General features: G+C 39.5%; 1 protein-coding gene across 3 annotated transcripts in view; it reads right to left on the bottom strand.

Moving 5' to 3' along the window:
- Window positions 1-5,776: 5,776 nt before the first annotated feature.
- KYAT3 (kynurenine aminotransferase 3) overlaps window positions 5,777-25,400 on the bottom strand; it is a 59,118-nt gene continuing 39,494 nt past the window's right edge. For all 3 annotated transcript variants that reach the window (XM_056815381.1, XM_001377876.3, XM_056815382.1), the window contains exons 10-14: window positions 21,896-21,985; window positions 17,818-18,004; window positions 9,289-9,362; window positions 7,287-7,373; window positions 5,777-6,601 (exon numbers count right to left, since the gene is read on the bottom strand). In XM_056815381.1, coding sequence (XP_056671359.1) covers window positions 6,542-6,601; window positions 7,287-7,373; window positions 9,289-9,362; window positions 17,818-18,004; window positions 21,896-21,985 — 498 coding nt within the window. In that variant the 3' untranslated portion in view covers window positions 5,777-6,541. The remainder of the gene's footprint in view (window positions 6,602-7,286; window positions 7,374-9,288; window positions 9,363-17,817; window positions 18,005-21,895; window positions 21,986-25,400) is intronic.

Below are 25,400 nucleotides of genomic sequence, written 5' to 3'. Positions count from 1 at the left end.
ACTGCTTCTCTGAGATAACACAGTTTAATAATGTTGACAACTGGTTTGAGGATTATTCCCTATAGCTAATAAAACCTAACTTATTTTCCCACCAACTGATTTTGATGGCAAATCTCATCAGGCCTCAACTGAAGTCAAGGCTATGATGACTATACTCTCTGCCTGATAAATACCTTCTATTCTTAACTAAATCTAAGCTAAACCCACTTAGGAACAAGTCTATAGATTGTAGATTGAATAGAAATAGAGACAGGCTTTAGGAGAAATCAAATTTCCCTCTGAGAATGACCCCCAAAGGCAAACTGAGGAGTTTGATCAGCTCCCTCTCAGATCTTCTTCTTCACAGAGTCACAGGGGAGTTATAAGTCACAGAGGGTTTCAGGTTCTTGCTAAAACTCTTTCAGGAATAGTTTCTACTTTCCAAAAGGTTGGAGCAGGGATGTAGGAGCTGGTTGTCCTTCCAGAGTCAAGGAACAACTCCCCAGGCTGGCCTTTGGAATCCCAACATCCCCTCTTCTTCCAAGATTCTAACAGGGTTAACCCTGTCAGTCTTGCTTCATAGCATTCTATGACACTCTCTTTGTAATCCTGTTGCCTTCCTAAATTCTCCTATTACATTATAAAGCAAAACAGTATATTCTTTCAGAGGAAATTCATGGGCATTCAATAAGATAGAAGATTTCCAAGCATTCCCAAGGATTAAGTCAGACCTAAACAAAAAATCTGAAGACCATACATGAGACACAAGAGAAGCCCAAAAAGGTGAATAAAAAACAAAATTTAAGGGACTCACTAAGGAAAAATATTTATATGTTTGCATAGAAAGAGGATTTCTGTAATTCTCAAAAATTACTCTTAGTAGTAGAGAAGATAGAAGGAATTTACCAGAAAGAGGGTGGGGAAGTAAGCTGATTATGATGATATGCTGTATGATAATATGATATATGTATATAAATGTGATGACATGAAATGATATATATGTATGATATGTATGCTTATGAATGATATGTAAAAAATTTTTAAAAATCAAGGGCTGAAAGAGAGGGAGTATTGCACTAAGAGAAAAGGGAAGGGAGAGAATGAATCGGGTAAATTATATAACATAAAGAGGAAAGAAAAATCATTACAGAAAGGAAAGGATAAAGGGTAGTGATGGACAATGCTTAAACTTTACTCTCATTGTAACTGGCTCAGAGAGGGTAAAACAAGTATACTCAGTGGGACATAAAATTCTATCTTACCCCACAGAGAAGTTTAAGGGGAATAAGACAAGGGAAGGTGGAGGCAATTGAAGGGAGGGGGAAGTGGGAGGGTGTGACAAAAAGCAAAATATTGGTGAGTAGGAACAGAGAGGGAAGAGAGCAGGATCTAAAGGGGATAATAGGATAGAGGGCAATACATAGTTAGTAATCATAATGCTGAATGTGAATGGGATCAACTCCCCATTAAACAGAAGTGGATCGCAGCGTGGATTAAAAACCAGAATCCTACTATATGTTGTTTATAACACATTTGAGGCAGGGTGACACACACAGATTCAAGGTAAAAGGCTAGAACAGAATTTATTATGTATCATCTAAATTTTAAAAAGCAGGAGTAGCAATTATGATACCAGACAAAGCTAAAGTAGAAATTGATCTGATTAAAAGAGATAAGGCAGAAAATTTTATTTTGCTAAAGGGTACTATAAACAATGAAATATCATTACTAAACATTTATGCAACAAATGGTAGAGCATCTAGATTTCTAAAGGAAAAATTAAAGGAGCTCAAGAAGAAAATAGATAGTAGGACCATACTAGTGGTGGATCTCAACCTTCCCCTTTCAGAACTAGATAAATTGAACCAAAAAATAAATAAGAAACAAGTAAGGGAAGTGAATGAAATGCTAGAAAAATAAGAGTTAATAGATATCTGAAGAGAATTAAACATGGATAAAAAGGAATATATACCTTCTTCTCAGCAGTACATAGTACATATACAAAGATCAACCATGTACCAGGGCATAGAAATATTGCAAACAGATGCAGAAAAGCAGAAATGATAAATGTACCTTTTTCAAATCATAATGTGATAAAATTATAATTGTCAAGGGTCCATTGAAAGGCGAATTTAAAATTAATTGGAAACTAAATAATTGAATTCTTCAAAACTGGTGGGTCAAAAAAGAAATCCTAGAAACAATTATAGACTTCATTAAATAGAATGACAATGAGTAGACAACATATCAAAATCTATGGGATATAGCCAGAGCAGTACTCAGGGGAAAATGTATCTCTCTGAGTGCCTATAGCATCAAAATCAAGAGGGAGGAGATCAATGAATTAGGCTTGCAACATAAAAATTTTAAAAAAAGAAAAATTAACAATCCCCAGATGAAAATTAAATTGGAAAAACCTAAAAATTAAAGGAGAAACTAATAAAATTGAAAGTTAAAAAAAACTATTGAACTAATAAATAAGACTAGTTGCTGGTACTTTGAAAAAACAAATAAAATAGATAAAGTACTAGTTAATATAATTTTTTAAAAAAGAAGAGAATTAAAAAAATTAAATTAAAGACTGTGATGTTCCATCCATTCACATTTTTATAAATGTGGGAGGTGGGGATTATAATTGTATTTTACTTCAGCTACTAAAATGGACCTTATCAGAGTTGTTTGAAAAAAATATAAAAATCATGTCTAAAAGACCCCTTAAAATCAACTTGAGATATTTAGCACATTCAATTTTCCAAATGTTGTTATACAATTGTAACCAGTTTTATGAAGTCCATCTATCCTTTAGGTGACAATTTACAAATTCAAAAATAGAAAAAAAGCTGTTTTTATATGGGCTTATTCAATAGTATTTGTTCAGTATAGTAATAGGGGAAAAACAACAGAATATAACAGTAGTTAAAACCCAGTACTTTTTTATAAAGAACAGTGTAATAGAATAGTACTGAATACATTGATATGTGAAAACCAAAAATATTAAAATCTTAAACAAAACAATTAGCAAAATGCAATAAAATACAGAGGTTTTTATAAAACATTGGAGTCTGAAATGCCTTAAAAATATAACCTCCTTGTTTTTTTTTTATCCATTTAGATGCCTATTGTCAGAAGGCAGAAGATTGGTTTAAAGGTCCTTGGGTTTTTTTTTTATCCATTTAGATGCCTATTGTCAGAAGGCAGAAGATTTGTAAGGGGTAGGCAATGGGGTTCAAGTGACTTGCCCATGGTCACACAGATAGGAAGTGTCTGAGCCAGATTTTAACTCAGGACCTCCTGTCTCTAGGCCTGGCTCTCAATCCACTGAGCCACTGAGCTCCTCCCCCATTGTGAAGATGGGTTTTAGGAATCTCAAATTGGGCCGAAGAGTTACAGGGAGATGAATTTCTCCCTGGAATCTCAGGTGAGATAAGTAACAGAATCAGTGCCCTCAAACCTTTGAAATATCCCATGCTTGTAATCAACTTCCTGTTTGGAAAAGTCTCTTCCTTCTCCTCATTGTCCCCCCCTGTGGTCCCCTGCCACCAGAGGAAGCTAATTATAGCCTAAGGAAAGATCACCCCCGTTTTTACCAGCTGGTGTTTGATTCTGAAGACACAAGGGATAGCTACCAACAGCCTGGGTCCTGGGGCTGGCCTGGGGCAATATGGGTCAGAGGCCAGAGTTGCTGGGGCCAGGGCTGGGGCTGGGGCTGGGGCTGGGGCTGGGGCTGGGGCTGGGGCTGGAAGAGTGATCTGGGCCAAGCAGGTCCGTATTGATGGAGCGAAGAAGCAGGCAGCAGGAGCTGGGCAGGCAGGGCTGGGACCAGGTGATTGATCTGAATCAAGAAGGTCCGGAGCAGATGGCTGGAACGAGCTGAATCAGGAACAGCTGTGCAAGGGTAAGTGAAAAACCTTGGCCAGAGAAACATGGCTTTAAAAAAATTAGAATATCTTTTAAAAAATAAAACTGTAAAAATTAAATTAGTCTCTACTGATAAAAATATTATATTTTATGAGGTTTATTAAGGATTATATGAAATCAAGAAATAAGAAAATACAAAATAAGAAAACCATGTGCCTAGGTCTGATTGGCCCATTCATAGCTTACTTACTACATATTGCAATATCAGAGTAGAGGAGGAGGAGGTAGGCAGTACAGCCAGTTTAAACAGTAGTTGTGATCTCACCAAGGTGGAGACTCAGGTGAGATTATAGGGAATTCTGGGAAATACCAAGGACTTCTGGGGATTGAAGTCTAGGGTTCAAATCTCCATTTTTAAATAATCAAATTAATAGTATCAAAGATGAAAAGGGTTATCCCACCTCTAATGAAGAAGAAATTAAGGTAATTATTAAGAAGTATTTCCCCCAATTATATGGCAATAAATATAACAATCTAGGTGAAATAGGTGAATATTAAAAAAAAATACATTGCCTAAATTAACAAAAGAGGAAATAGAATACTTAAATAATCCCATCTCAGAAAAAGAAATTGAACAAATCATCAAGGAACTTCCTAAGAAAAAAATTCCCAGGGCCAAATGGATTCCTAAGTGAATTCTAGCAAACATTTAAAGAACAACTAATCCCAATATTATACAAATTACTTGACAAAATAAGCAAAGAAGGGGTCTTAAATTCCTTTTATGACACAAATATGGTATTGATTCCAAAGCCATGCAGACCAAAAACAGAAAGAAAACTATAGATCAATCTCTTTAATGAACCTAGATGCAAAAATCTTAATAAACGATTAGCAAACTCCAGCAAGTTATCATGAGGATTATTCACTATGATCAGATGGGATTTATACCAGGAATGCAAGGATGGTTTAATATTAGGAAAACCATCCACATAATTGACTATATCAATAATCAAACCCACAGAGATCACATGATTATCTCAATAGATGCAGAAGAATATAGTTACAAAGTTTTATAACATTTATTTAACAAGCATTTATTATCCCCATTTGTAAAGGGGCTGATGGGTAAAAAAAAATTTCTAGAAAATAAGCTAAAATTAAGACGAAGTTTGTATACGAAGTTTATCTGAATTAATTTATCAAGAATTAAGTCCCTGTGGGCAGCTGAGTAGCTCAGTGGATTGAGAGCCAGGCTCAGAGATGGGAAGTCCTAGGTTCAAATCTGGCCTCAGAAACTTCCTAGCTGTATGACTCTGGTCAGTCACTTAACTCCATTGCCTAGCCCATACCACTCTTCTGCCTTGGAACCAATACACAGTATTGATTCCAAGATGGAAAGTGAGGGTTTAAAAAAAAAAAGAATTAAGTCCCTATAAGTACAGAGTCCTAAATTTGTATACTGAGTGCTAAATTTGTGTTGACCAATGTAACACAGAAATGAGCCTACTTAAACAACTAGGATTGTAAAATAACTCTGTGAAAAGAAAATGATTGTTTTATTTGCATATGGTATTAGTATCTCTTCCAAATATAAATGTTCCTAGGAAGTACTTCATTTCCCTCTTCCTTACTGCAATATTTCACAAGTTGAGTGGCAAGGAAAAAAACCAAGGAGGACTGCAAAGCCTATAGTTTTGCTGCTTCTTTATGTAAACTATTAACAGTGTGACCTATGAAGCATGAATAGCCCACCATTATCATAACTTTATTACGAAGTCTTCAAATAATATATTAAATCTGACAATTGGGAGAGAAACATAGTAATTTATAGAAAATACAGAATATAAAGAAGTTTGGGAATAATTTAGGCTTCATTTGTTGGTTCTGTGAGGGGTTAAATTTCTTGGGATAGGAGTTTGAACAAAAGCCAGTGCAGTTTGTTAAATGCAAAACACTTAGTTTATTATTAGGAAATATGGATAGGAAATAGGAAGGAGGAAAGTGAAAGTAATCTCACAATAGCTTGTATACCCCACATCCCAAACCTAACTAAATTTCTCTAAAACACCCTAAATCCATCTGCCTCAGAGGGCTGTATCTTCTGCTAGGCTGAAGCACTCGCCTATTCTCTTACTCTCACTATCTAATCCTATAAGCACTATCTATCTACCTTATCTACCCAGGTTATTAATGAATAATAAGGCTATTAAGGCCTTAATTCTGTTCTCTGTCTCTAACCAGAGAGTGCTAGCAGCATACCCTCTCCCCAGGAGACTCAGAGAGAAAAAGCCTTTTGCACTCTCTGCAACTGACTAGCTCTCTTCAGCCACACCCTTCTAACTGTGGCTAATTGACAAAAGGCACAGCAGGGGGTCTCTTCCTGAAAAATATTATTGTTCCTTTTTCTCTTAAATATAAAAAAGGGGAAATAAAAACTCTCTTAACACTTCTCTTCCAAGATTTGTCTGGAATAATGAAATGCAGCAATTATCAGTTCTTTTGATTTTCTTCCTACATTCAGTGTCAATATTTTTTGTTTATTTCTACTAATTTTCTTTGAAAGTCCCCACATTACATGACTGCCTTAAAACATCCAATAAGGTATATTATTTGTACTAAAAGATTTGTTTTTCAATATCCAGTAGGTGGCAGCAACTTCATTTTTTTAAATCAACAAAAGCCACATGAACATTAGCAAAAATTAGGATCCCTTTGCCCAGGCCTTGATGATCTTCTCTGCAGCATCCAGGGTACTGTCTTGCTGGAAATGAAGAATATAGTTGTTACAAGGTTCTATAATCTATATTTAACAAGTATTTATTATCCCAATTTATAGAGGAACTGAAGGGGTAAAAAAACCATCCCAGATCCCATTCCTATGTTTCAGGGACTTCTGGTAAAATTAGCCCTAAGTACCAGGGAAGGGAGATGACTCAGGCAAGCTTCATGGAGAAGTGGGGAGTCCAGGTAATTGTGGAGGAGGACTGACTGACATCGAGTTCCAGGTTTTGTAGGATTAATAAAAACTTAAAGCTGGTTAATGTCAGAACACTCTCAAGGACTTGGGCCGCACCTGCCCTGGAGAAAGCATTCCTGCCTGCCATTATGGATCCAAATCCAGTCTGATTCCCTCAACTACTTCTTGACCAAGTGCCCTGCTAGCTTCCTCTGTTAGAATGTAAGTTCTTTGAGGGTTGAAAGTATCTTTCTTTATGCTTGTATTTATATTCTGAAAACTTAGTAGTGTCAGGCACATAGTAGGAGCATAAATGCTCTCTTCTCTCTCTCTTCTTACCTACCCTTGTCTGTAACTCTCTCTCTCTCTCTCTCCCTCCCTCTCCCCCTTTCATTCTCTCTCTGTCTCTGTCTCTGACTTTGTGTGTGTGTGTGTCTCTCTCTCTCTCTCATAAATGTTGTGATATACTAGAGTAGACTCGTAAACTTACTTTAATGAAGCAAAACCGTACAAATTTCTCAAACTTTTCTTTGTTGCTGGAGCTACAGAATGCGGAAACGGGAATGGCTGACAATTTCTGAAAAAGCAAATGTTAAAATTTTAATAAATTATAAGTTAAGATGTTTCCATGTGTTTCAATAAAACAGTATTTTAGTGACTCTTTAATTTAGAAACTAATTGATTTTAGTTATAATATTTTGGGAGGGATATTATTAAATATTTTATTTTCAAATTACATATAAAGACTATTTTAACAGTTTTTTGTTTGAAATTGTCTCCCTCTCTCCCTTCCCACCCCACCCCCAATTGAGAAAGCAAACAATTTGATATAAATCATATTATATAGCACCAAGTTTCTTGTATAGCACAATAGTATTCCATCACTGTCATGTACTACAACTTGTTCAGCCATTCCCCATTTGATGGAAAACCCCTCAATTTCCAACTCTTTGCTACCACAAAAAGAGGTAGGTGCAAAATTTTTGTACAGAGAGGTCTTTTTCCCTTTTAAAAATCTCTTTTGGATGCAGAACTGGTAGTGATATTATATTGCTACATCAAAGGGTAAGCACAGCTTTATAGCCATTTAGGCATAGTTCCAAATTGTTCTCCAGAATGGCTGGAACAGTTCACAATACCAGCAGTGCATTAGTGTTCCAGTTGTCATATCCTTTACTGTCATATTAGCCAATCTGTTAGGAGTGAGGTTTAATTCAGAGTTTTAATTGTCATTTCTCAAGTTAATAAGTGATTTAGAGCATTTTTTCATATGACTAGAGGACTTTGATTTCTTTATCTAAAAACTGCCTGTTGATATCCTTAAACCATTTATCAATTGGGAAATGATTTATAGTCTTATAAATTTGACTCAGTTCTCTATATATTTGAGAAATAAGGTTTTTATCAGAAAAACTTGCTGTTAATTTTTTTCCCATAGTTATGTAGAATACTATGCATTTACTTCCATCCTCTTTTTCCTCATTTATCCTTCTCTCTCTCTCCTTTCCTCCTCAAAAGTGTTTTGCTTTTGACCCACACCTCTCCAAATCCACCTTCCTTTCTATCAGCAACCCTCTCCCCCTTCTATTTTCTCCTTCCCCTACTTCCTTCTATGCCCAAATGAGCATGCATGTTATACCCTTTTTGAGAGTCAAGTTCAAGCAGTCCCCCAGTGCTACCCCACATCTTCTCATCCACTATAAAAGCTTTCCTACCTCTTCTGAGTGAAGTAATTCACTCCATCCTACCTTTCTTTTCTTTCTTCCTTCTTTCAGTGTATCCTTCATCCCTTAACTTTATTTTTAAGATATCTTCCTATCATAGTCCACTCACACGCATGCCATGATGAAGTTCTTAGGGGTTACAAGTATCTTCTCATGTAGGAATGTAAATAGCTTAACCTTACTGAATTCCTTATGCTCTCATTTATTTTTTATGTTTCTCTGCAGTCATATTTTAAAATGACATTTTCTATTCAGCTTAGGTCTTTTCATCAAGAATACTTAAAGTCCTCTGTTTCCTTAAATTTCTACTTTTTTTTCCCCTAAAAGATTTTGCTCTTTTTTTAAAAGACCTTACCTTTTGTCCTAGAATCAATATTTTAAGTGTTGGTTCCAAGATAGAAGAGAGGTAGGGATTAGGTAATAGATAAAAAGTGTCCAATACTTTTTAAGAGGTGGGTTGAAAAAAGCAACATCTAAGTAACCAGCTTTTTGTTTAGTTAGTATTCTTGGCAAAGATTGAAATGCTTTACCATTTCCTTCTCCAGAATATTTTACAAATGAAGAAACTGAGGCCAATAGGATCAAATGATTTGTTCCAGGTCACATAGCTAGTAAGGCTGGATTTGTACTCAGATCTTCCTTGCTCTAGGCCTGGTGCTTGATCCACTGCATCATCTAGCTGACCCTCAAAATGTGTTAGTAGCAACAGAAAGATTTCCTTTTGTACTTTTATAAAATAATATATTAGAGTTGATAATAATCCATTACCTTATTTTTAGTCATCCATTTCACAAACTTGTAGTCATAATTTTCATCTTCATTCATATCAGAGAGGTCTGCATCTAAAACAAGGCAAAAAAGATCTATTTAATAAATCTAATCAAAATTTTCCTTAGCATGTGATTATTATTAATAACCACTTTCTAAATTTTCTCCATGTAAATGAATGTAGTTTAAGATTTTCTCAGTAGAGACCATGACCTGATAACTAGAAGCCACTAAAAAATGAGGATCATCAGAAAATTTTATAGGAGTAAAAAAATTAGATGGGAAATTGTAGGTCCTTTAGCCAATAAGGATTTTTTTAAAAAGGTTAATCACTTTATTGATGCTCTAAGATTGTGTCCATGAGCACAACTGGTTGGCCTACTGTTAAGCTATAGTCACAAATCAGTGAGTTCTATCAGATAGTTAGATTCACTCTTTGGTCACTGTGAAGGAAATCCTTCATATGTGAAAAAAGTTTCACCTCACATTTCATCCATTTGGAATAATTATTTTACCAAATATTCTCTTCATTAATAGTAGACTGTTTATTCAGCTCTCCTTCCCCTCCACAGACTCATGGACTTCACTCTCTTGCATCCCTAATGTTCCCAGACATTTTGGTTCCTTGAGCCCTTTTTTAGTTTAAGGCTGGACCCAGATAAATTTCCCTTGGGGTATACTTAAGGATATCCTAGTTGCTTTTTCCTGTCACTTTCAATTTGTGCAAATTCTCAGTTAGATGTCTTTGAGTACCTTACAATCATTAGTTTATAACATAAAATGATTGATTTTTCATCAAATATTCATGAAAATGTTCTCCATATTATTAATGTATTTTTTTAAGCAGAGAAGAGTTGGAACCTCTAATTTATACTTGTCCCTATGCTATCTGCAATATGGCATGTAAAATTTAAATATGTCCCTAGCCAAATTTTAAGAAGTTTAAACTTACTCCCTATTTGTATATCACATGAACAATTTAGGAAAGACACATAAATTGATGGAGATCTGTCCCTGGGGGAATTCAGTCAGACAACTGACATTTATTTATTAAGCATCTTCTACGTGCCAGGTACTCTGCTAAGTGCTTGGGATACCAAGAAAGATGTTTACAGACTAAAAGGGGAGACCCCCTGAAAACCACTCTGTACAAACAAGGATACAGGATAAATTGGAGATAATCACCAGAGGAAAGGCATTCGCTTCAAGAAGGATTGGGAAAGGGCTCCTGTAGAATAAAAGAGTTTAGCTTGGACTTGAGAGAAGCTGGGGAAGCCAGGAGGTAGAGCTAAGGAGTGGGGAGGAAGGTAGAAACCAAGGAGATGGGCAGCCCTAGACTGTGCTCTTTAGGAGGAGTAGGAAGGACTGGAAGTGGGAGAAGCTTGTTCTGGGGAATCATGACCAGCAGTAGAGAGAGAAGAAGGTCCAGGATGGTTTTGTGGAGTCCCTGTGTGCGTGAACCTGGATGAAGAGCCAAAGACTTGGGAGCTGTCACAGAAAAGAACAGGGGCAGAGCCATGAAAACCTCCAGAGAAGAGAGCCACCAACAGTATCAAAGGCTGCAGAGAGGCGTAGAAGAATGAGGATTGAGAAGACACCCTCACATTGGCCATTAGAGATCATTAGTCACTTGGGCAAGAGCAGTTTTGATTGAATGATGAGATTAGAAGCCAGAAAGGAGAGTGAAGTAGAGGGTGAGAGGAAAGGCCAAGGCAGACATCTCACTTCTCTGCATGAAGTTTGCTACATTTTGAAAATTATGGACTTGGCATTTATTAACACATATGAACATTAAAAACATAAAAAATTGTACATAAAGCCGTTAACTTCTAGCCAACAATGCCTTTGTAGCAGTTGTTTTGTTTCTGTTTCTTATTCCCAGCTGTTTTACCTCCTTCCTGCCTCCTCTGCCCCACACAAGCCATCCCCGACAACATAAGTGGGGCCATTCGTGTTTCTATTTATCAGTTCTTTCTCTGGAGGTGGACCTTCATACATTATTCTCCAAATAGTAATTCCGTGATTGTGGGTAATGGTCTCTTGGTTCTACTCATTTAAATCTTAATTATTTCATGTAGGTCTTTCCAAGTTTTTAAATTAGCCTGCTCATCACTTCTTATGACTCAGTAGTATTCCATCATAATCATATACCATAATTTTTTTGGCCATTTCCCAGTGGATGGTCATCCCCTCAATTGCTAGTTATTTGCCATCACAAAGAGAGCTGCTTTAAATATTTTGGAACATAGAAATTCTTTTCTTCTTCCCTGATCTCCTTGTGAAACAGATCCAGCAATGGCATTTCAGGGGCCTAAGAGTAAGCACAGTTTTATAATTCTCTGGACAGAATTCCAAATTGCTCTCCAAAATGGCTGGATCAGTTCATAGTTCTACCAAGAGTGTATTAGTGTGGGACAGTTAGGTGGCTCACTGGATCACTTGAAAGTCCTATGTTCAAATATGGCCCTCAGGCACTTTCTAGCTGTGACTCTGATCAAGTCACTTAACCTCTTGTCCTCTTAACCTCAATCACCTCGTCCTTTCTTAGTCACTCCTTTGTCTCAGAATTGATTCTAAGACAGAAAATAAACATTTATTAAAAAAAAAAAAAGATTGTATTAGTGTCCATATTTGCAACATTTGTCATTTTGCCTTATTAAAAATCATTTTAGGGGGCAGCTGGGTAGCACAGTGGATTGAGAACCAGTCCTAGAAACGGGAGGTCCTAGGTTCAAATCTGGCCTCAGACACTTCCAAGCTGTGTGACCCTGGGCAAGTCACTTGACCCCCATTGCCTATCCCTTACCACTCTTCTGCCTTGGAGCCAATACACAGTATTGACTCCAAGACAGAAGGTAAGGGTTTTTTATTAAAAAAAAAAATCATTTTAACCTATCTGATAGGTGTAAGATGATCTCTCAGAATTATTTTGATTTGCATGTCTCTAATCACAAATGATCCAGAGCATTTTTTCCCATGTCCATATATGGTTTTCATTTCTTCATCCAAAAATTATCTGTTTATATACCATTTATCAATTGGGGAATGGCTCTTACTGTTATACATTTAACAAAGTTCTCAATATATTTTGGATGAGAAACTTCTGAGAAACTGTCTTTAAACTTTAACCTAATTTTCTGCTTTCTAGTTTTGGCCACATTTCTTTTATTTATATAAATTTTTTAAACTTAATGTAATCAAAGTTATCCATTTTATATCTCACAATGCTCTTTATCTCTTGTTTATTGATAAGTTCCTCTCCTGTGCATAAATCTGATAAGTAATATGTTCCCTCTTCTAATTTGCTCATGATACCTCTTTTTATGTCTAGGTCAATTATCCATTTTGATCTTATGAGGTAAGACATTGGTCTATATCTGTGATGGTGAACCTTTTAGAGATAGAGTGCTGGGCCCTGCCCCCACCCAATCCCACAGATAGAGTGCTATGCCCTGCCCCTTCCTCCCACTTACCCCACACAGGGGAGGGGGGAGGGAAACACTCCCATTGGGCTGGATGGAGGGGTGGCTGAAGTGAGAAAAGTACTCAGGGAGTGTAGAGAGGGAGAGGGGAGTGGCCCAAGCACTCTGCTCCCCTCCAGCTCTGTGGTCTATGGGCCACCCACCTTTTCCCCTATGAGCTCCCATTCAACTGTTGGGCAGAGAATCAGGGAGGTACAGTGGAGAGGGGGAGGAGAGTAGCTCTGCCCAAGTTGCTCTGCCTTTCTAGTAATGAACTCTTGGCAGGGGGTGACTGAGTGCTCACAAGAGTGTTGTGTGCCATCTTTGGCACCTATGCCATAGGTTCACCATCACTGGTCTATATCTAGTTTCTGCCAAACTCTCCCAATTTATCCCAGCAATTTTTGCCAAATAGTGAGTTCTTACTCCTAAAACTTGGATCTATACTTTAACCTTTAAAATTTTTATTTTCCCAATTACATGTAATAGCAATTTTTAACATGTTTCCCTAAATTGCCTTGCTTCCTTCTTTCTCTCACCCCTTTCTGAGATCATAAGCAATTTGATCTGGATTATACATGTATGAACATGGGAAACAATTCTGTATTGGTCATGTGAGAGAATACTCATAAAACCAAAACTCCCAAATAAAAACACACAAACTAAAATGGAAAATAGTATGCTTCAATCTGCATTCTTCTATAGAGGTGGATAGAATTCTTTGTCATAAGCTTGATCTATACTTTTGTCAAATATTAGGTTAATAATCTTTTGCTACTGTTATATATATATGTATATGTATATCTGTTCTATTCCACTGATCTACCTTTATGTTTTATTAGCCAGTTGCAGATAGTTTTGATAATTATTGCTTTATAATACAATTTAAAATCTGGTATTGCTAGGCTTCCTTCTTTGATGGCTCCTGGTATCCTTCTACATTTTTTTCATCAGTTCCTTTGTTATTCTTGACCTTTTTTCCCCTTCCAAACGAAATGTGTTGTTTTTTCTAGGTCAATAAAATGTTTTGGTAATTTAATTAAGATGGCATTGAATAAGTAACTTAGTTTAGATAGGATTGTTGTTTTAATTATATTGGCCCATTATTATATGAATAATTCATATTTCTCCAAGTATTTAAATCTGCAGTGAACCATTCATGACCTCATGGAATAGAGTTCCTCTTCCCAGGTGTTTGTGGCATACCATTCCTGCTGAGTACGCCAAAACATAGAAATCTTAGTTCAAGGCTGCATAAACAGTTCCAAGAAATCCTGGGAACTGGTTAACTCCCCTATTCACATTCTGGGGAGGATAGATTGTCTCTCAAGAAGAGCTTTAAATCTGGTGTGCTGCTTTCAATAAACGTTCATTATCCTTTCTTTGATAATGTTCCAGTCTTGCTTTCTTGCAACTCTGTAGCTTTTCTCAGACTGTCCCATATTGTGACTCCATAGATGTCCCTGACATAAATATGACTTTATTTGTGTAAAAAAGGGTTTTAATCATGTTCATGTAATTCTTGAATTGGTTTTGGTAGGTATATTCCCAGGTATTTTTTCTGTCAGTGGTTTTCTATCTCTTTTTGTGGAATTTGTTAGTAATACATAAAAATATTGGTGGTTTATATGGATTTGTTTCATATCTTGTTACTTAGCTAAAATTGATAAATTTAACTACCTTTTTTGTTGAATCTCTATGATTTTCCACAATTATCATCATATAGTCTACAAAAAGATTACCTCTTTGCCCATTATGATTCTTTCAATATTTTTCTTATTGCTATTGCTAGCATTCATAATATTATTTTAAATATTGGCAAGAATGGGCATCCTTGTTTCATTCCTAATCTTATTGGGAAGGTATCTTGCTTATCTTCATTACAAATAATCCTTGCTGATGGTTTTAGTGAGGTGCTTTGTATCATTATAGGGAAAAAATCCATTTTTACCTATGCTTTCCAGGGTTTTTAAGGAGAATGAGTGTTATATTTTGTCAAAGGCTTTTTTTTCTGCCCCTACTGATATAATCATGATTTTTATTATTTCTGTTATTGATAAAATCAAATATGTTGACAGTTTTCCTTATATTAAATTATTCCTGCATTCCTGGTATAAATCCTCTTTGGTTACAATATATATATTTTTTTGTGACATTATTATAGTTTCTGCCTTTATTTAGTATTTTTGCATCCAAAATCATTAATGAAATTGGTTTGTAATTTTCTTTATTGGGTTTAGTTCTCCCCAGTCTAGATATCAGCACCATATTTGTTTCATAAAAGGAGTTTGGTAGGCCTACTTCATCTATCATTTAAAATAGTTTATTTAATATTGGAATTAGTTCTTTAAATGTTTGGTAGGATTCACTTATGAATCCATTTGGTCCTTCTATTTTTTTCTTAGGAAGTTCATTGATGGCCTGTTAAATTTATTTTTCTAGAACTGGTTATTTAGATATTGTTTCCTCCTCTGGTGGTCTAGGCAGTTTATACTTTTGTAGGTATTCTTCCATTTCACTTACATTGTCAAATTTGTTGGCATATAATTGGACAAAATAACTTGTAATAATTGCTTTGATTTTATCATCATTGATAATTTATTCACTCTTCTCATTTTTAATTCTAGTGATTTGATTTTCTAATATTTCTTTTAATAATATTAACCAATGGTTTATCTGTTTTGTTGATTTTATCATAAAACCAACTCCTAGTTTTATTTATAAATTCATTGGTTTTCTTAAATTCAGTTTTATTGATCTCACCTTTGATTTTTAGGATGTCCAATTTGGTGTTTAGTTAGGAATTTTAAAAATTAATATTTTTTAGTTTTAAAAATTGTATTCTAGATCACTGATCTATTCTTTCTCTATTTTACGGATATAAGCAATTATAGATTGAAAATTTCCTTTGATTACTGCTTTTGCTATATCCCAGAGGTTTTGGTTTGTTGTCTTATCATTCTCTTCAAAAAATTTTATTATTTCTATGACTTGTTCTTTAACCTGTCCATCTTTTAAGATGAAGTTACTCAGGGTAACTGGGTAGCTGAGTGAATTGAGAGCCAGGCCTAGAGACGGGAGAGATCCTAGGTTCAAATCTGGCCTTGGAAACTTCCCAGCTATGTGAGCCTGGGCAAGTCACTTAACACCCACTGCCTAGCCCTTACTGCTCTTCTGCCTTGGAACCAATACATAATATTGATTCTAAGGTGGAAGGTAAGGATTAAAAAAAAAAAAAGATTGTTACTTAGTCTCCAATTGATTTTTTCTTTGCATTTCCACAGTCCCTGATGTATAATTTTGATCATGTTATGACCTGCAAAAGATTAATTTAAATTTTCTGCTTTTCTGTATTTATAAGGTTTTAGTGCCCTAAAATATGTTCAACCAATTCTTGTAAAGGTAGTATGTGCCACTGAGAAGAAGGTATTTCTTTCTACTGCCATTAAATTCTCTCCAGATAGTATATTTAGCTTATCTAAGATGCTTTTCACCTCCTGGATTTCTTTTTTATTTACCTTTTGGTTAAACTTATCTAGTCCTGAGAGAGGAAGTTTGAAGTCTCTCACTGTTATTGTTTTGTTATCTATTTCTACCTGTAACTCATTTTAATTGTCCTTTAAAAGTGTGGATGCTATAACATTTGGCACATACAGGATTAATATTGATAATGCTTTATTATTTACGGTACCTTTTAACCTAATATAATTTCCCTATTTTACCTTTAACTTTGTCAGAGATCATGATTGCTACCTCTGCTTTCTTTGTATCTCAGATGAGGCATAGTATGGTCTGCTCCAAGCCTTTATTTTTACTCTATGTATCTCTTATTTTTAACTGTATTTTTTATAAACAACCTATTGTCAGGTTTTGTTTTTTGATCCATTCTGCTCTCCATTTCAGTTTTATGGCAGAATTAATCCTATTCACATTCAAAGTTCTACTTAGAAGTAGGTGATTTAATTTTACTGTCCTCTGAATTTGAACCTGGTCTTTATTCTCTGTCCTCATAGTAGCTATTTCCCCTTTGCTTACTCATTAAAAAAAAAAAAGCTAGTGGCCAAAAGGCTTAATTGTTAGCTTTATGCTAGTTGGCCTCTGTTCCCAGGGTCTGAGGGATGATGTTGCAGGTTTTGGGGGGCTTCTGTTTTTCCGAGTCCTACTTAGTTCTTCCAATTTCTATAATCCACGACCAGATATGTTCCCTGTTTCCCCTGGCTCAGACCCCAGCCTGCATCTGACCTAGGGTGCCCCAACTCCCCTCCCACCCCTGCAGCTTTGCCCCAGGAAGCAGACAGTTCTAGTCCCTGGGGTCCTCGGCTGCCTCTTAGCACTAGCTCTCCTCTCTGGCCTGGGGCCACAGCCAGGGATGGCACAGGGCCCTTACCTCTCAGCCAAACCACCCTCACAGGTTCTCCCTCCTCCTCTCCTGAAGCTCGGCTTGCCCGGGGCCTCTGGCAGCCTTCCCTGGTGAGGCCTCTGCGGATTCTCGTGTCTGTGCTTCAGTCAGGTGAGAAGGTGGCCAGGGAGGCCAGAGGCCTTTCCCAAGCCGTCTTTGGCTCCTCTGCTGTACTCCCCACGCTTATCTATTTCTGCCACTTTTACAGTTAACTCTCCGGCCTCATGGGGCATCTTCCCACCATGTTCTCCCAGACTGGTTCCATCTTAAAGCTTTTATCAGGCTCTGAACAAGGGCCCATTCCCTGCCAGGCAGCCCTCTGCGGCTTTGCTTCTCCTCACCTTGCCTGGAGGAAGGGGACAAACTGAACCCAACTGGAAAACGCAGCCCCTGCATTTCCTGCAGTTCTCTTTATGGAGGCTGCCGCGGGGCTGGGCCGGCGCCTCGCTCTAGGGCATCGGTTCGGAGCTGAGGCTCGGGATGTTTTCGTTTTCCCCCGTGTTTAGAGAATTATATGACATCCGGGAGTCTCAGCAATCATTATAGATTCACATTCCCATTGACTGGAAGGACTGCTAGAGGACGGAACTCATTTCTGAGGAGAGACTGCTCTTTCCCATCATTCCTCGGGAGAACAGCCCCACCCCGAGCCACAAAGCCATTACTAACTCAGTGAGGAGACGTCGGCAATGACGAAGTATCCCCCCTCCGGGACTGTGGGTTTCAGGCCGGCACTGCTCAGTAACCCGGTCAGCCGATCCCGCTTCGCTTCCAGCTCCCGGGGCAGAGTTCTGAAGTAGCAGTCTGGCCCGTCCATGTGTTTAAGGGTAACCCCAAAAGCTCGAGCCAAAGCCTCCTGTATTTAAAAGGTTCGAAAACAGAGGAAAGAGGATTTCCCTCATGAGTTACTGCGATGCAAACGGAATAAAAGACCATCAATACCATTCAACAGGTCAAGGATGATGGAGCAGATAGGAGAGTGCCAGCTCATGTTAGTATTTCTGCAAGCTTCGGCTTCTACAATTCTTTTTTTGCTTTGTTATGAGGTCACAGGTGTGGATGGTTATGGATGGGAAGCTATAAGAATTCTCTCTTTTTTTTTAACCCCAACCTTCCATCTTAGAAACAATGCTTCGTATTGGTTCCAAGGCGGAAGAGCAGTGAGGGATAGGCAATGCGGGGGCAGGGGGGGCGTCACACAGCTAGCAGTGTCTGAGATGAGATTTGAACCCAGGACCTCCCGTCTCTAGGCCTGGCTCTCCATCCACCGAGCCACCCAGCTGCCCCTTATAATGATTCTTAAACACAATGATATACATTAAAAAAATATTACCCAAGAAGTTCTCTCTGGAACGAAAATAATGCCAAGTTCATTCGCAATAAGATGAATTCCCAAATGCCTCCCACCAATGGATTGGAGCGGGGAGGGCAGAGGTCATCTTTAGATGGGTATTTTTAAGTAAACTGACCGAGTCACACGGCGGGAGCTTCCCACCAGGGGTGGAGGTGTGGGGGCGCTGAGGCAGGCTGGGGCGGGGCTCCCTCACCCCCAGACCACCAAGGATCGTCGTTTTGGTTTGACAGTGTGAATCGGGCTCATTTCGCTTGGTTAAGTGGAGGCAGAAGCCGTTGGAATGAATATGGGTGACAGTGAATGCTCGGAATCTTTTGTGTTTTCTCAGTCAGTCAGCGGTGTGGGTGGGAGGCTCTCCAGGATTGGGACCTTAAGGCCTCCTACCTGAAAAGGCCAGCCCCTCTGCTCTCGGCATAGCCTAGACTGGCGGGAAAACGGCCCCTCGGCCCTCCCGCCCTGCCCTTTGACAAGTTTGCTGACTGCGGCCCCTTCAAGACAGACGGACGGACGGATGTACAACTGACGGCTGTTAGCAGTAAGGCCGATGCAGCAGCCACTCGCTTCTCCCTCGGAGGGGCCCACCAGGAGAGAAGGCAGCCCAGGCTCGGAGCTGCCGCCTCCTAAAGGGGTGCTTCTACTACGGAAATAGCCCTGTCGAAAGGAGAGAGCGCCTGGAGGCCAGGGCGTGTCCGAGGAGGAGGGGAGGTCCTAAAGCTCTTAAAGGCTCGCTGGGCAGGTACCCGGTGTCTAGGGAGGGGAAAGCAGCCCAATTCCCGCTCTGTGCGCTGCGAGTGGGGAGGGCACCCCGGCCTGCCCTGCACCGCCTGGCCTAGCCAGTGAGTCCGGGATAAGGCCGGTTTCCCACTGTGAGGAGGGGGCTCTGTGCTGCTCTCAAAAGTCCCCGCTGCGGCAGGATGCTGGCTACAACACATTCTAATCGCGCGCCCCCTGCTGGTGTAGGCTGTGCCCCTGAGGATGTTCCAACAGGCTACAAGGTGTCAAAATTGCGGTTATGCTATTTGGTAACTGGGTCAAAAGCTTCCAGGCCAAGCTATGGCTGTTAAAACTGCTTGTCCTGTTTTCTGATTGGGTAAAACTTGAGCCTGTAAATTCTGGCCCCCCAGTTTCTGGGGGTCCGACAGGGAAAGGAGGTGGAGAAAAGGAGGCGGGGGGGGGGGGGGGGGGGCTTGTGGTTAAAACCAATAAAAGACTCGGTTCAACCAGAAGAGGGCACATTTGCCTTATGATTAGGGGCGCTGCTGCCCTTTTTTCCTGCTCATAACTTCTGACTCGGAACTTTCATTGTGAAAAGCGGACCTCCGCGTGGGCTGGTCCCAGCCGCCACTAGGCCTGGAGTGTCGGGGCAGAGACGCCAGGGGTAGCCAAGGAAGCGGAGGGGATGGGATGGGGTGGGGTGGGGTGGGAGGTTCAGCCTCTCCGGATCCCATGCATCGCTGCTTTCGCCCACATTTTTTAACCCTCACTTTCTGTTAGAATCCATACTCTGGGGTCCTAGGCAGAAGAGCGGGAAAGGCTGGGCAATGGGAGTTGGGTGACTTGTCCGGGGCTTGCGGCTAGGACGTGGGAGAGGAGAGACCGCGTGCCTGGTATCTGCCCGTGCCAGCGCTTTGAGAGCTCCCTTCAGAAGGGTGCGGCACATGGGCACGTGAGTGGCCTCCGGGCCCAGATGGATACCGTGTAACGGGGTGGGGGTGGGGTGCTATTTGTGCTTTCCCTTTTGTGAACCTGACCAGACTTTCCCAGTGGAGGGATCCCTGCGCGGAATGGCGGGAGCCCGCGCGCAGCCTCAGAGCTGCAGAGGCAGGCCTTGAACGCGGCGTCGGGCCAGCTCTGTGTCCAGCTCTGTGTCCACCGAGTGAGGCCACCTCTTGTCCTGAGCCTCACAAAACAGCCCAAAGCGAATACCCATTTTTCAGAGGGTTGCTAATAACTGGGGAGAGCAGGAGGCCCGAAACCAACAGGCTTTATGGGGATGCAGCAAAATTGGGACACTAATGTATGGCTGCTAGTGTTATTGATCCAACCATTCTTATTCTGGAAGACAATTCGGAATTATGTGCAAAGGGCACTAAAAGACCCAGGAATACCACCGCTGGGTGTGTACCCCAAAGAGAATAAAAATAAAAATGGTTGTACAAGAATATTCATAGCTGCGCTCTTTGTGGTGGCCAAAAATGGGAAAATGGGGAATGGCTGAAGAAACTGTGGTATCTACTGGTGATGGAATACTATTGTACTAAAAGGAATAATAAAGTGGAGGAATTCCATGGGAACTGAACTGACCACCAGGAGAACATTGTGCACAGAAACTGAAACATTATGGGATGATCAAATGTAACTGACTTTGCTACTAAGCAGTAATGCAGTGACCAGGACAATCCAGAGGAATTTATGAGAAAGAATACTGTCCACATCTAGAGAAAGAACTGTGGGAGTAGAAATCCAAAAGATCATGTGATTTACCACTTGTTTATATGGGTATAGGATTTGGGGTTTTGATTTTAAAAGATTATTACAAAAAGAGATAGATTTTGAGTGATAATCCATGTATAACCTAGTGGAATTGCTTGTCTGCCCTGGGAGGGGGGTGAGGAGGGAAGGGAATGAACAAGAATTATGTAACCATGGGAAAAAAATTTAAAAATTCAATTCAGTTTTTTTTAAAAAGTGGTGTTTTTTTTTTATTCTTAGAAAAAAATTCATTTTTTCAGTGAAAAATATAATTCACAGAATAGCCAATGGCAAAAGGTAACACCTTGGAGGTAGAAACATTTTTTACAAAAGTAATCTCTTTAATATAGAAAATTGTATTTACTATAAATACAATTGATCACATTTCCTAAATTGTCCAAATATATTCTAAGTAAGTTGGACTCAAGGTGAGGTGAGGTGCCATTTCTGGTCATGGAAGCAAGTGAAGCAGACAGAGATCTATAGTGGGAATCCAGAAGCCTGCAGACCTCCAGGAAGCCTTAAAGGCTCAAGCTTAACAACCTGTGGTCAACAATTGTGTGAGTAGGGAATAACTCCACAACGATAAGGAAGCATATGCCACCCTGCAGTAACGCTAAAGGCTTCTGTGAGATATTGCTTGCTTCTGCCAAGCCCTATAAGGAAATGAATTTGTTTGAATCTACCGATCCCTTCCTTTCGCATGTGCGCCAAAGGAAGACTTCCTGTCAATCTGTACCTCTATAAATCTGTAGGTAACCACTGTCCGGCACGACTCACTTAGGAGGATGCCCTGGCCAGTAATTAAAGGTTCCTCACATTTAAATCTCTGGGCGTCTGGGTCTTTACTTCACAAGGACACATGTTTAAGACATACAACGCAGCAGTTCATTGTAAGTTCCATTCCATGCACTCACTTACCTGTAAAGGAGTTGCACATGTGTAAATGGTGTTCTGTTGCACAGTCTGCATGTGTCTTATGAGAGTCTCGGGACCAATAGACCAACCAATCTAAGAGAGGAAAAAGAAAAAGAATCTAACTGTTCACCAAATCAAAGAAGTTGTATGCAGATTACAAATTCCCAAACACACAGCAAGCTGCTGACCCTGGAACGGGGCCTCCTTTTACAGCTGCCTCACCAACAAGAAGGCTTGACACTCTTTGGGCCAACATGGTTGCCTGAACAGGATGAGGAAGGCCCAGTGCTTCTGCATTCCTGATCTTGCAATAGACCAACAGAGATGACTTTCTACACCCCGGTCCTGCCCTGGGTGCACGGGGGCCTTGACAATCCAGGGACACATGGGTTCCACAAGGCTTTGTCTGTGGAGGGGACGGCTTCCCTGGGAAGCCTCAGGAAGCCTAGCAGAGGCAGCAGCGCTCAGACCAGGGCACAGAAGGTCTAGGGGCAGCAGAGACAGAGGAGGCATTCCAACCGGCCAGATCCAGCAGGCACCACCAGGAGATCCTAGTTTAATAAACAGTGACAGAGGATATCTGTTGTACAAGACAGCAAAAGGTAGGAACGGATGGTTTTTGGATAAAGAAATCAAAGCCATGTGAAAAATACATGGAAAGACAGATGTGAAATGATAAACATGCAGAACCAAGAGTTGGAACAGCAACAAAAATAGTTTGAAGAGTGATTCGTGTATATCTACCTCCAGAGAAAAAACTGATGAATAGAATAAGATATAGTTTTACATAGACATAGATTTTTTTTGGTCAAATGATGCCTTCTCTAATGGAGGGCTCATAGAAAGCGTACAAGAGATGTAAACTAGGTGTCGGCATCTGGCGCAAAAAGTGAGAGAGAGAGAAATTCTATGAAGAACTAGATGATCTTCTAAATTGGATGAATATATTCCTAAATATTTGATGACACCAAAGCAAAAGTGTCCATATGACAAAGAGAAGGGGCCCTTCAAATACACTATTAGTGCCAAAAAATGGGAAAGGGGTAAAGGAAAAAACACCATTATGCTTTATTATAGTTTTCTATAGAAGTTTATTGGGAGTGGCTACGTGGCTCTGTGGATAGAATGCTGGGTCTAGAGTCAGGAATACTCCTCTTCCTGAGTTCAAATCTGACCGCAGACACAGTCACTTAAGCCTGTTTGCCTCAGTTTCCTCATCTGTAAAATGAGTTGGAATAGGAAATAGCAAATCATTCCCAAATCTTTGCTGAGAAAACCCCAAATGGGATCACAGAGAATCAGACATGATCAAAAATGACTGAACACCAACACAGAAGTATTGTGTGTATCAGGAACTGTCCACCCCTACAAAGCTGTTGTCTCCATGAGGAATCCAGCAGAGCACAGAACCTGCTTCAGGTGTCTTGAGTCACTGCTTCAGGCTGCTAGCCAGCATCTGACCAAGCACACATATGGGAGCCAAAGTCAGCAACAGTCCTATTATAAACTTCTTTGCAAAACTTTATGGTTGATCAGCATGGCAATGATCTTGTTTCATAAAATAGCCAAAATCCTGGAAGGAAAATGATGGCTGCAGAAAGGCTGGCTGAAGACTCCATGAAGGATGCTTGGAGAAGAAATTGGAAGGTGAATGACAATAACAACCATGTCTTTAAGGTTTGCAAAAGTATTTTACAAGCACTATTTATGGGATCCTTCTAAAAGCCCTGTGAGGAGGTCATTACAGCTATTATTCCATTTTAGAGATAAGGAAAATGAGGCTCAAAAATGAGGTTCCTGACTTGCTCTCATGGCTGCTGATACCCAACTTTTTCCTTGCACCTTGTGGGCAGATGTGTCTGCGTCATGGGCACCTATTATTGGTATATGTCTGTGAAAAGTCAAAGCCACTAAGACCCAACAGATTATACCAATGCGCCTGCCACATCTCTGGAGGCCCAGGCTGGTGCTGTCAGCAGCCTTCCTGTGGTCACTCCAGGCAACTGGAAGCCACCAGAGCTCCAGCTCCAGCTCTGGATGTAGCTGACCAGGATCAGCTGAAGACAAGGGATGGCCTGAGGGCGTGGCAGGGAGATTGACAATTCAAACGTCTCCTGGTTTTTGTTGTCCAGGAATATATCCCTGGATGATTTCTATGTTACTCAGTAGACTCTAAAGTACCTAATACCTTTTTCCTTATTGTCCCAAACCTGACTACTTTCCTTGCCCATATGGGGTCATGTTGCCAATAAGCATCAAAATCAGGATGGAAACTCTCAGTCCAACACTGCTTTACCACATCAGACTACTTTTCTTTTTGTTTTCTTTTAGATTCAGAGACCTTTTATTTTCCTAGTTACAAGTAATAATAATTTTCATCATACATTTTCCAAAATTATAAGATCCAAGCTGTCTCCCTCTCTGTCTTCCTTCCCCCCACTCAGATGGTAAGTAATTTGGTCTGGGCCAAAAATGTATTATAATGCAAAACCGACTTCCATATGGTCCATTGTTGTACGAGCACACTCATATAAAACTGACATGAAAGATAATATGTATGCTGTGATCTGCATCCATCCAACTCCAACAGATTTTTCTCTGGAGGTGGACAGCATTCCCCATTATAAATCCTTCTATAAGTCCCAGATCACTGCACTTGTCGTGCTACTTTTCAACAACAGATGAAAATGAGAACAGAATTGCCAATATTTAAACAGCAACCTATTTTCATAATTGATTAAACTGAAACCACCATATTCCTATATCATATGTTAAGTGTACTCTATGAGCAAACAGCAAACAGCAATGGTACCATAGAAGATAAACCCTGGACAATCTGCTGGACCAGACTTGATGCTTCTAGAAGAAATCGGGCTTGATGCCACACAATGTTAAAGGAAGTCAGGGATCAATTTTCAAGCAATGGAAGGTGAAGACACTGAATGGTGGGGAAAAATCAAGGACTGTATTATTTCCTTCCCCCAAAGAAGTCAATGACTACTAACTGACATACTTACTCTCTCTTCTCTCCAAAACCTTAATGATAACAATCATCATGTCAAAGGTATGGCTCAAAAGAGAAAATAAGGCTTTTCCAGACCATCTTTTACCAGAGAGTCCATTTCAACAGTCATACTACTAACTGAAATAAGATCCTGTTGTGGATTTATGGATAAGAGAGTTTGGCAAAATAGTGTTGGTCACTGTCATACACGAGTTCCTTGGCAGAATCCCAATGAAGAGAAATTCTCTGTATGGGGAGATACTCTAGAAGCTCTCTCTTGTGTATGACAGTGTTGGTAGCAACAAGCCCCAAAATGTTAAAGAGCTTGGATAGCACTTCTACTTATTTCCTATAATACAGATAGGAAATTTGTCTGATAGGCTTTGATGAGGTGAAGTATTATTGTAATAAAAAACTAGCTTTTCACTGTTATAATCTATATTTGACTGCCATCTTAGGAGGCAGGGAGGAAGAGAATTGCAAAATGTCAGCTAGAAACTGTCA

This window comes from Monodelphis domestica, chromosome 2, assembly GCF_027887165.1.
Source record: "Monodelphis domestica isolate mMonDom1 chromosome 2, mMonDom1.pri, whole genome shotgun sequence".
NCBI classification, from domain to species: domain Eukaryota; kingdom Metazoa; phylum Chordata; class Mammalia; order Didelphimorphia; family Didelphidae; genus Monodelphis; species Monodelphis domestica.
Note: the sequence above shows the minus strand (reverse complement) of the source record. Positions and strands in the feature narration are given on the sequence as shown.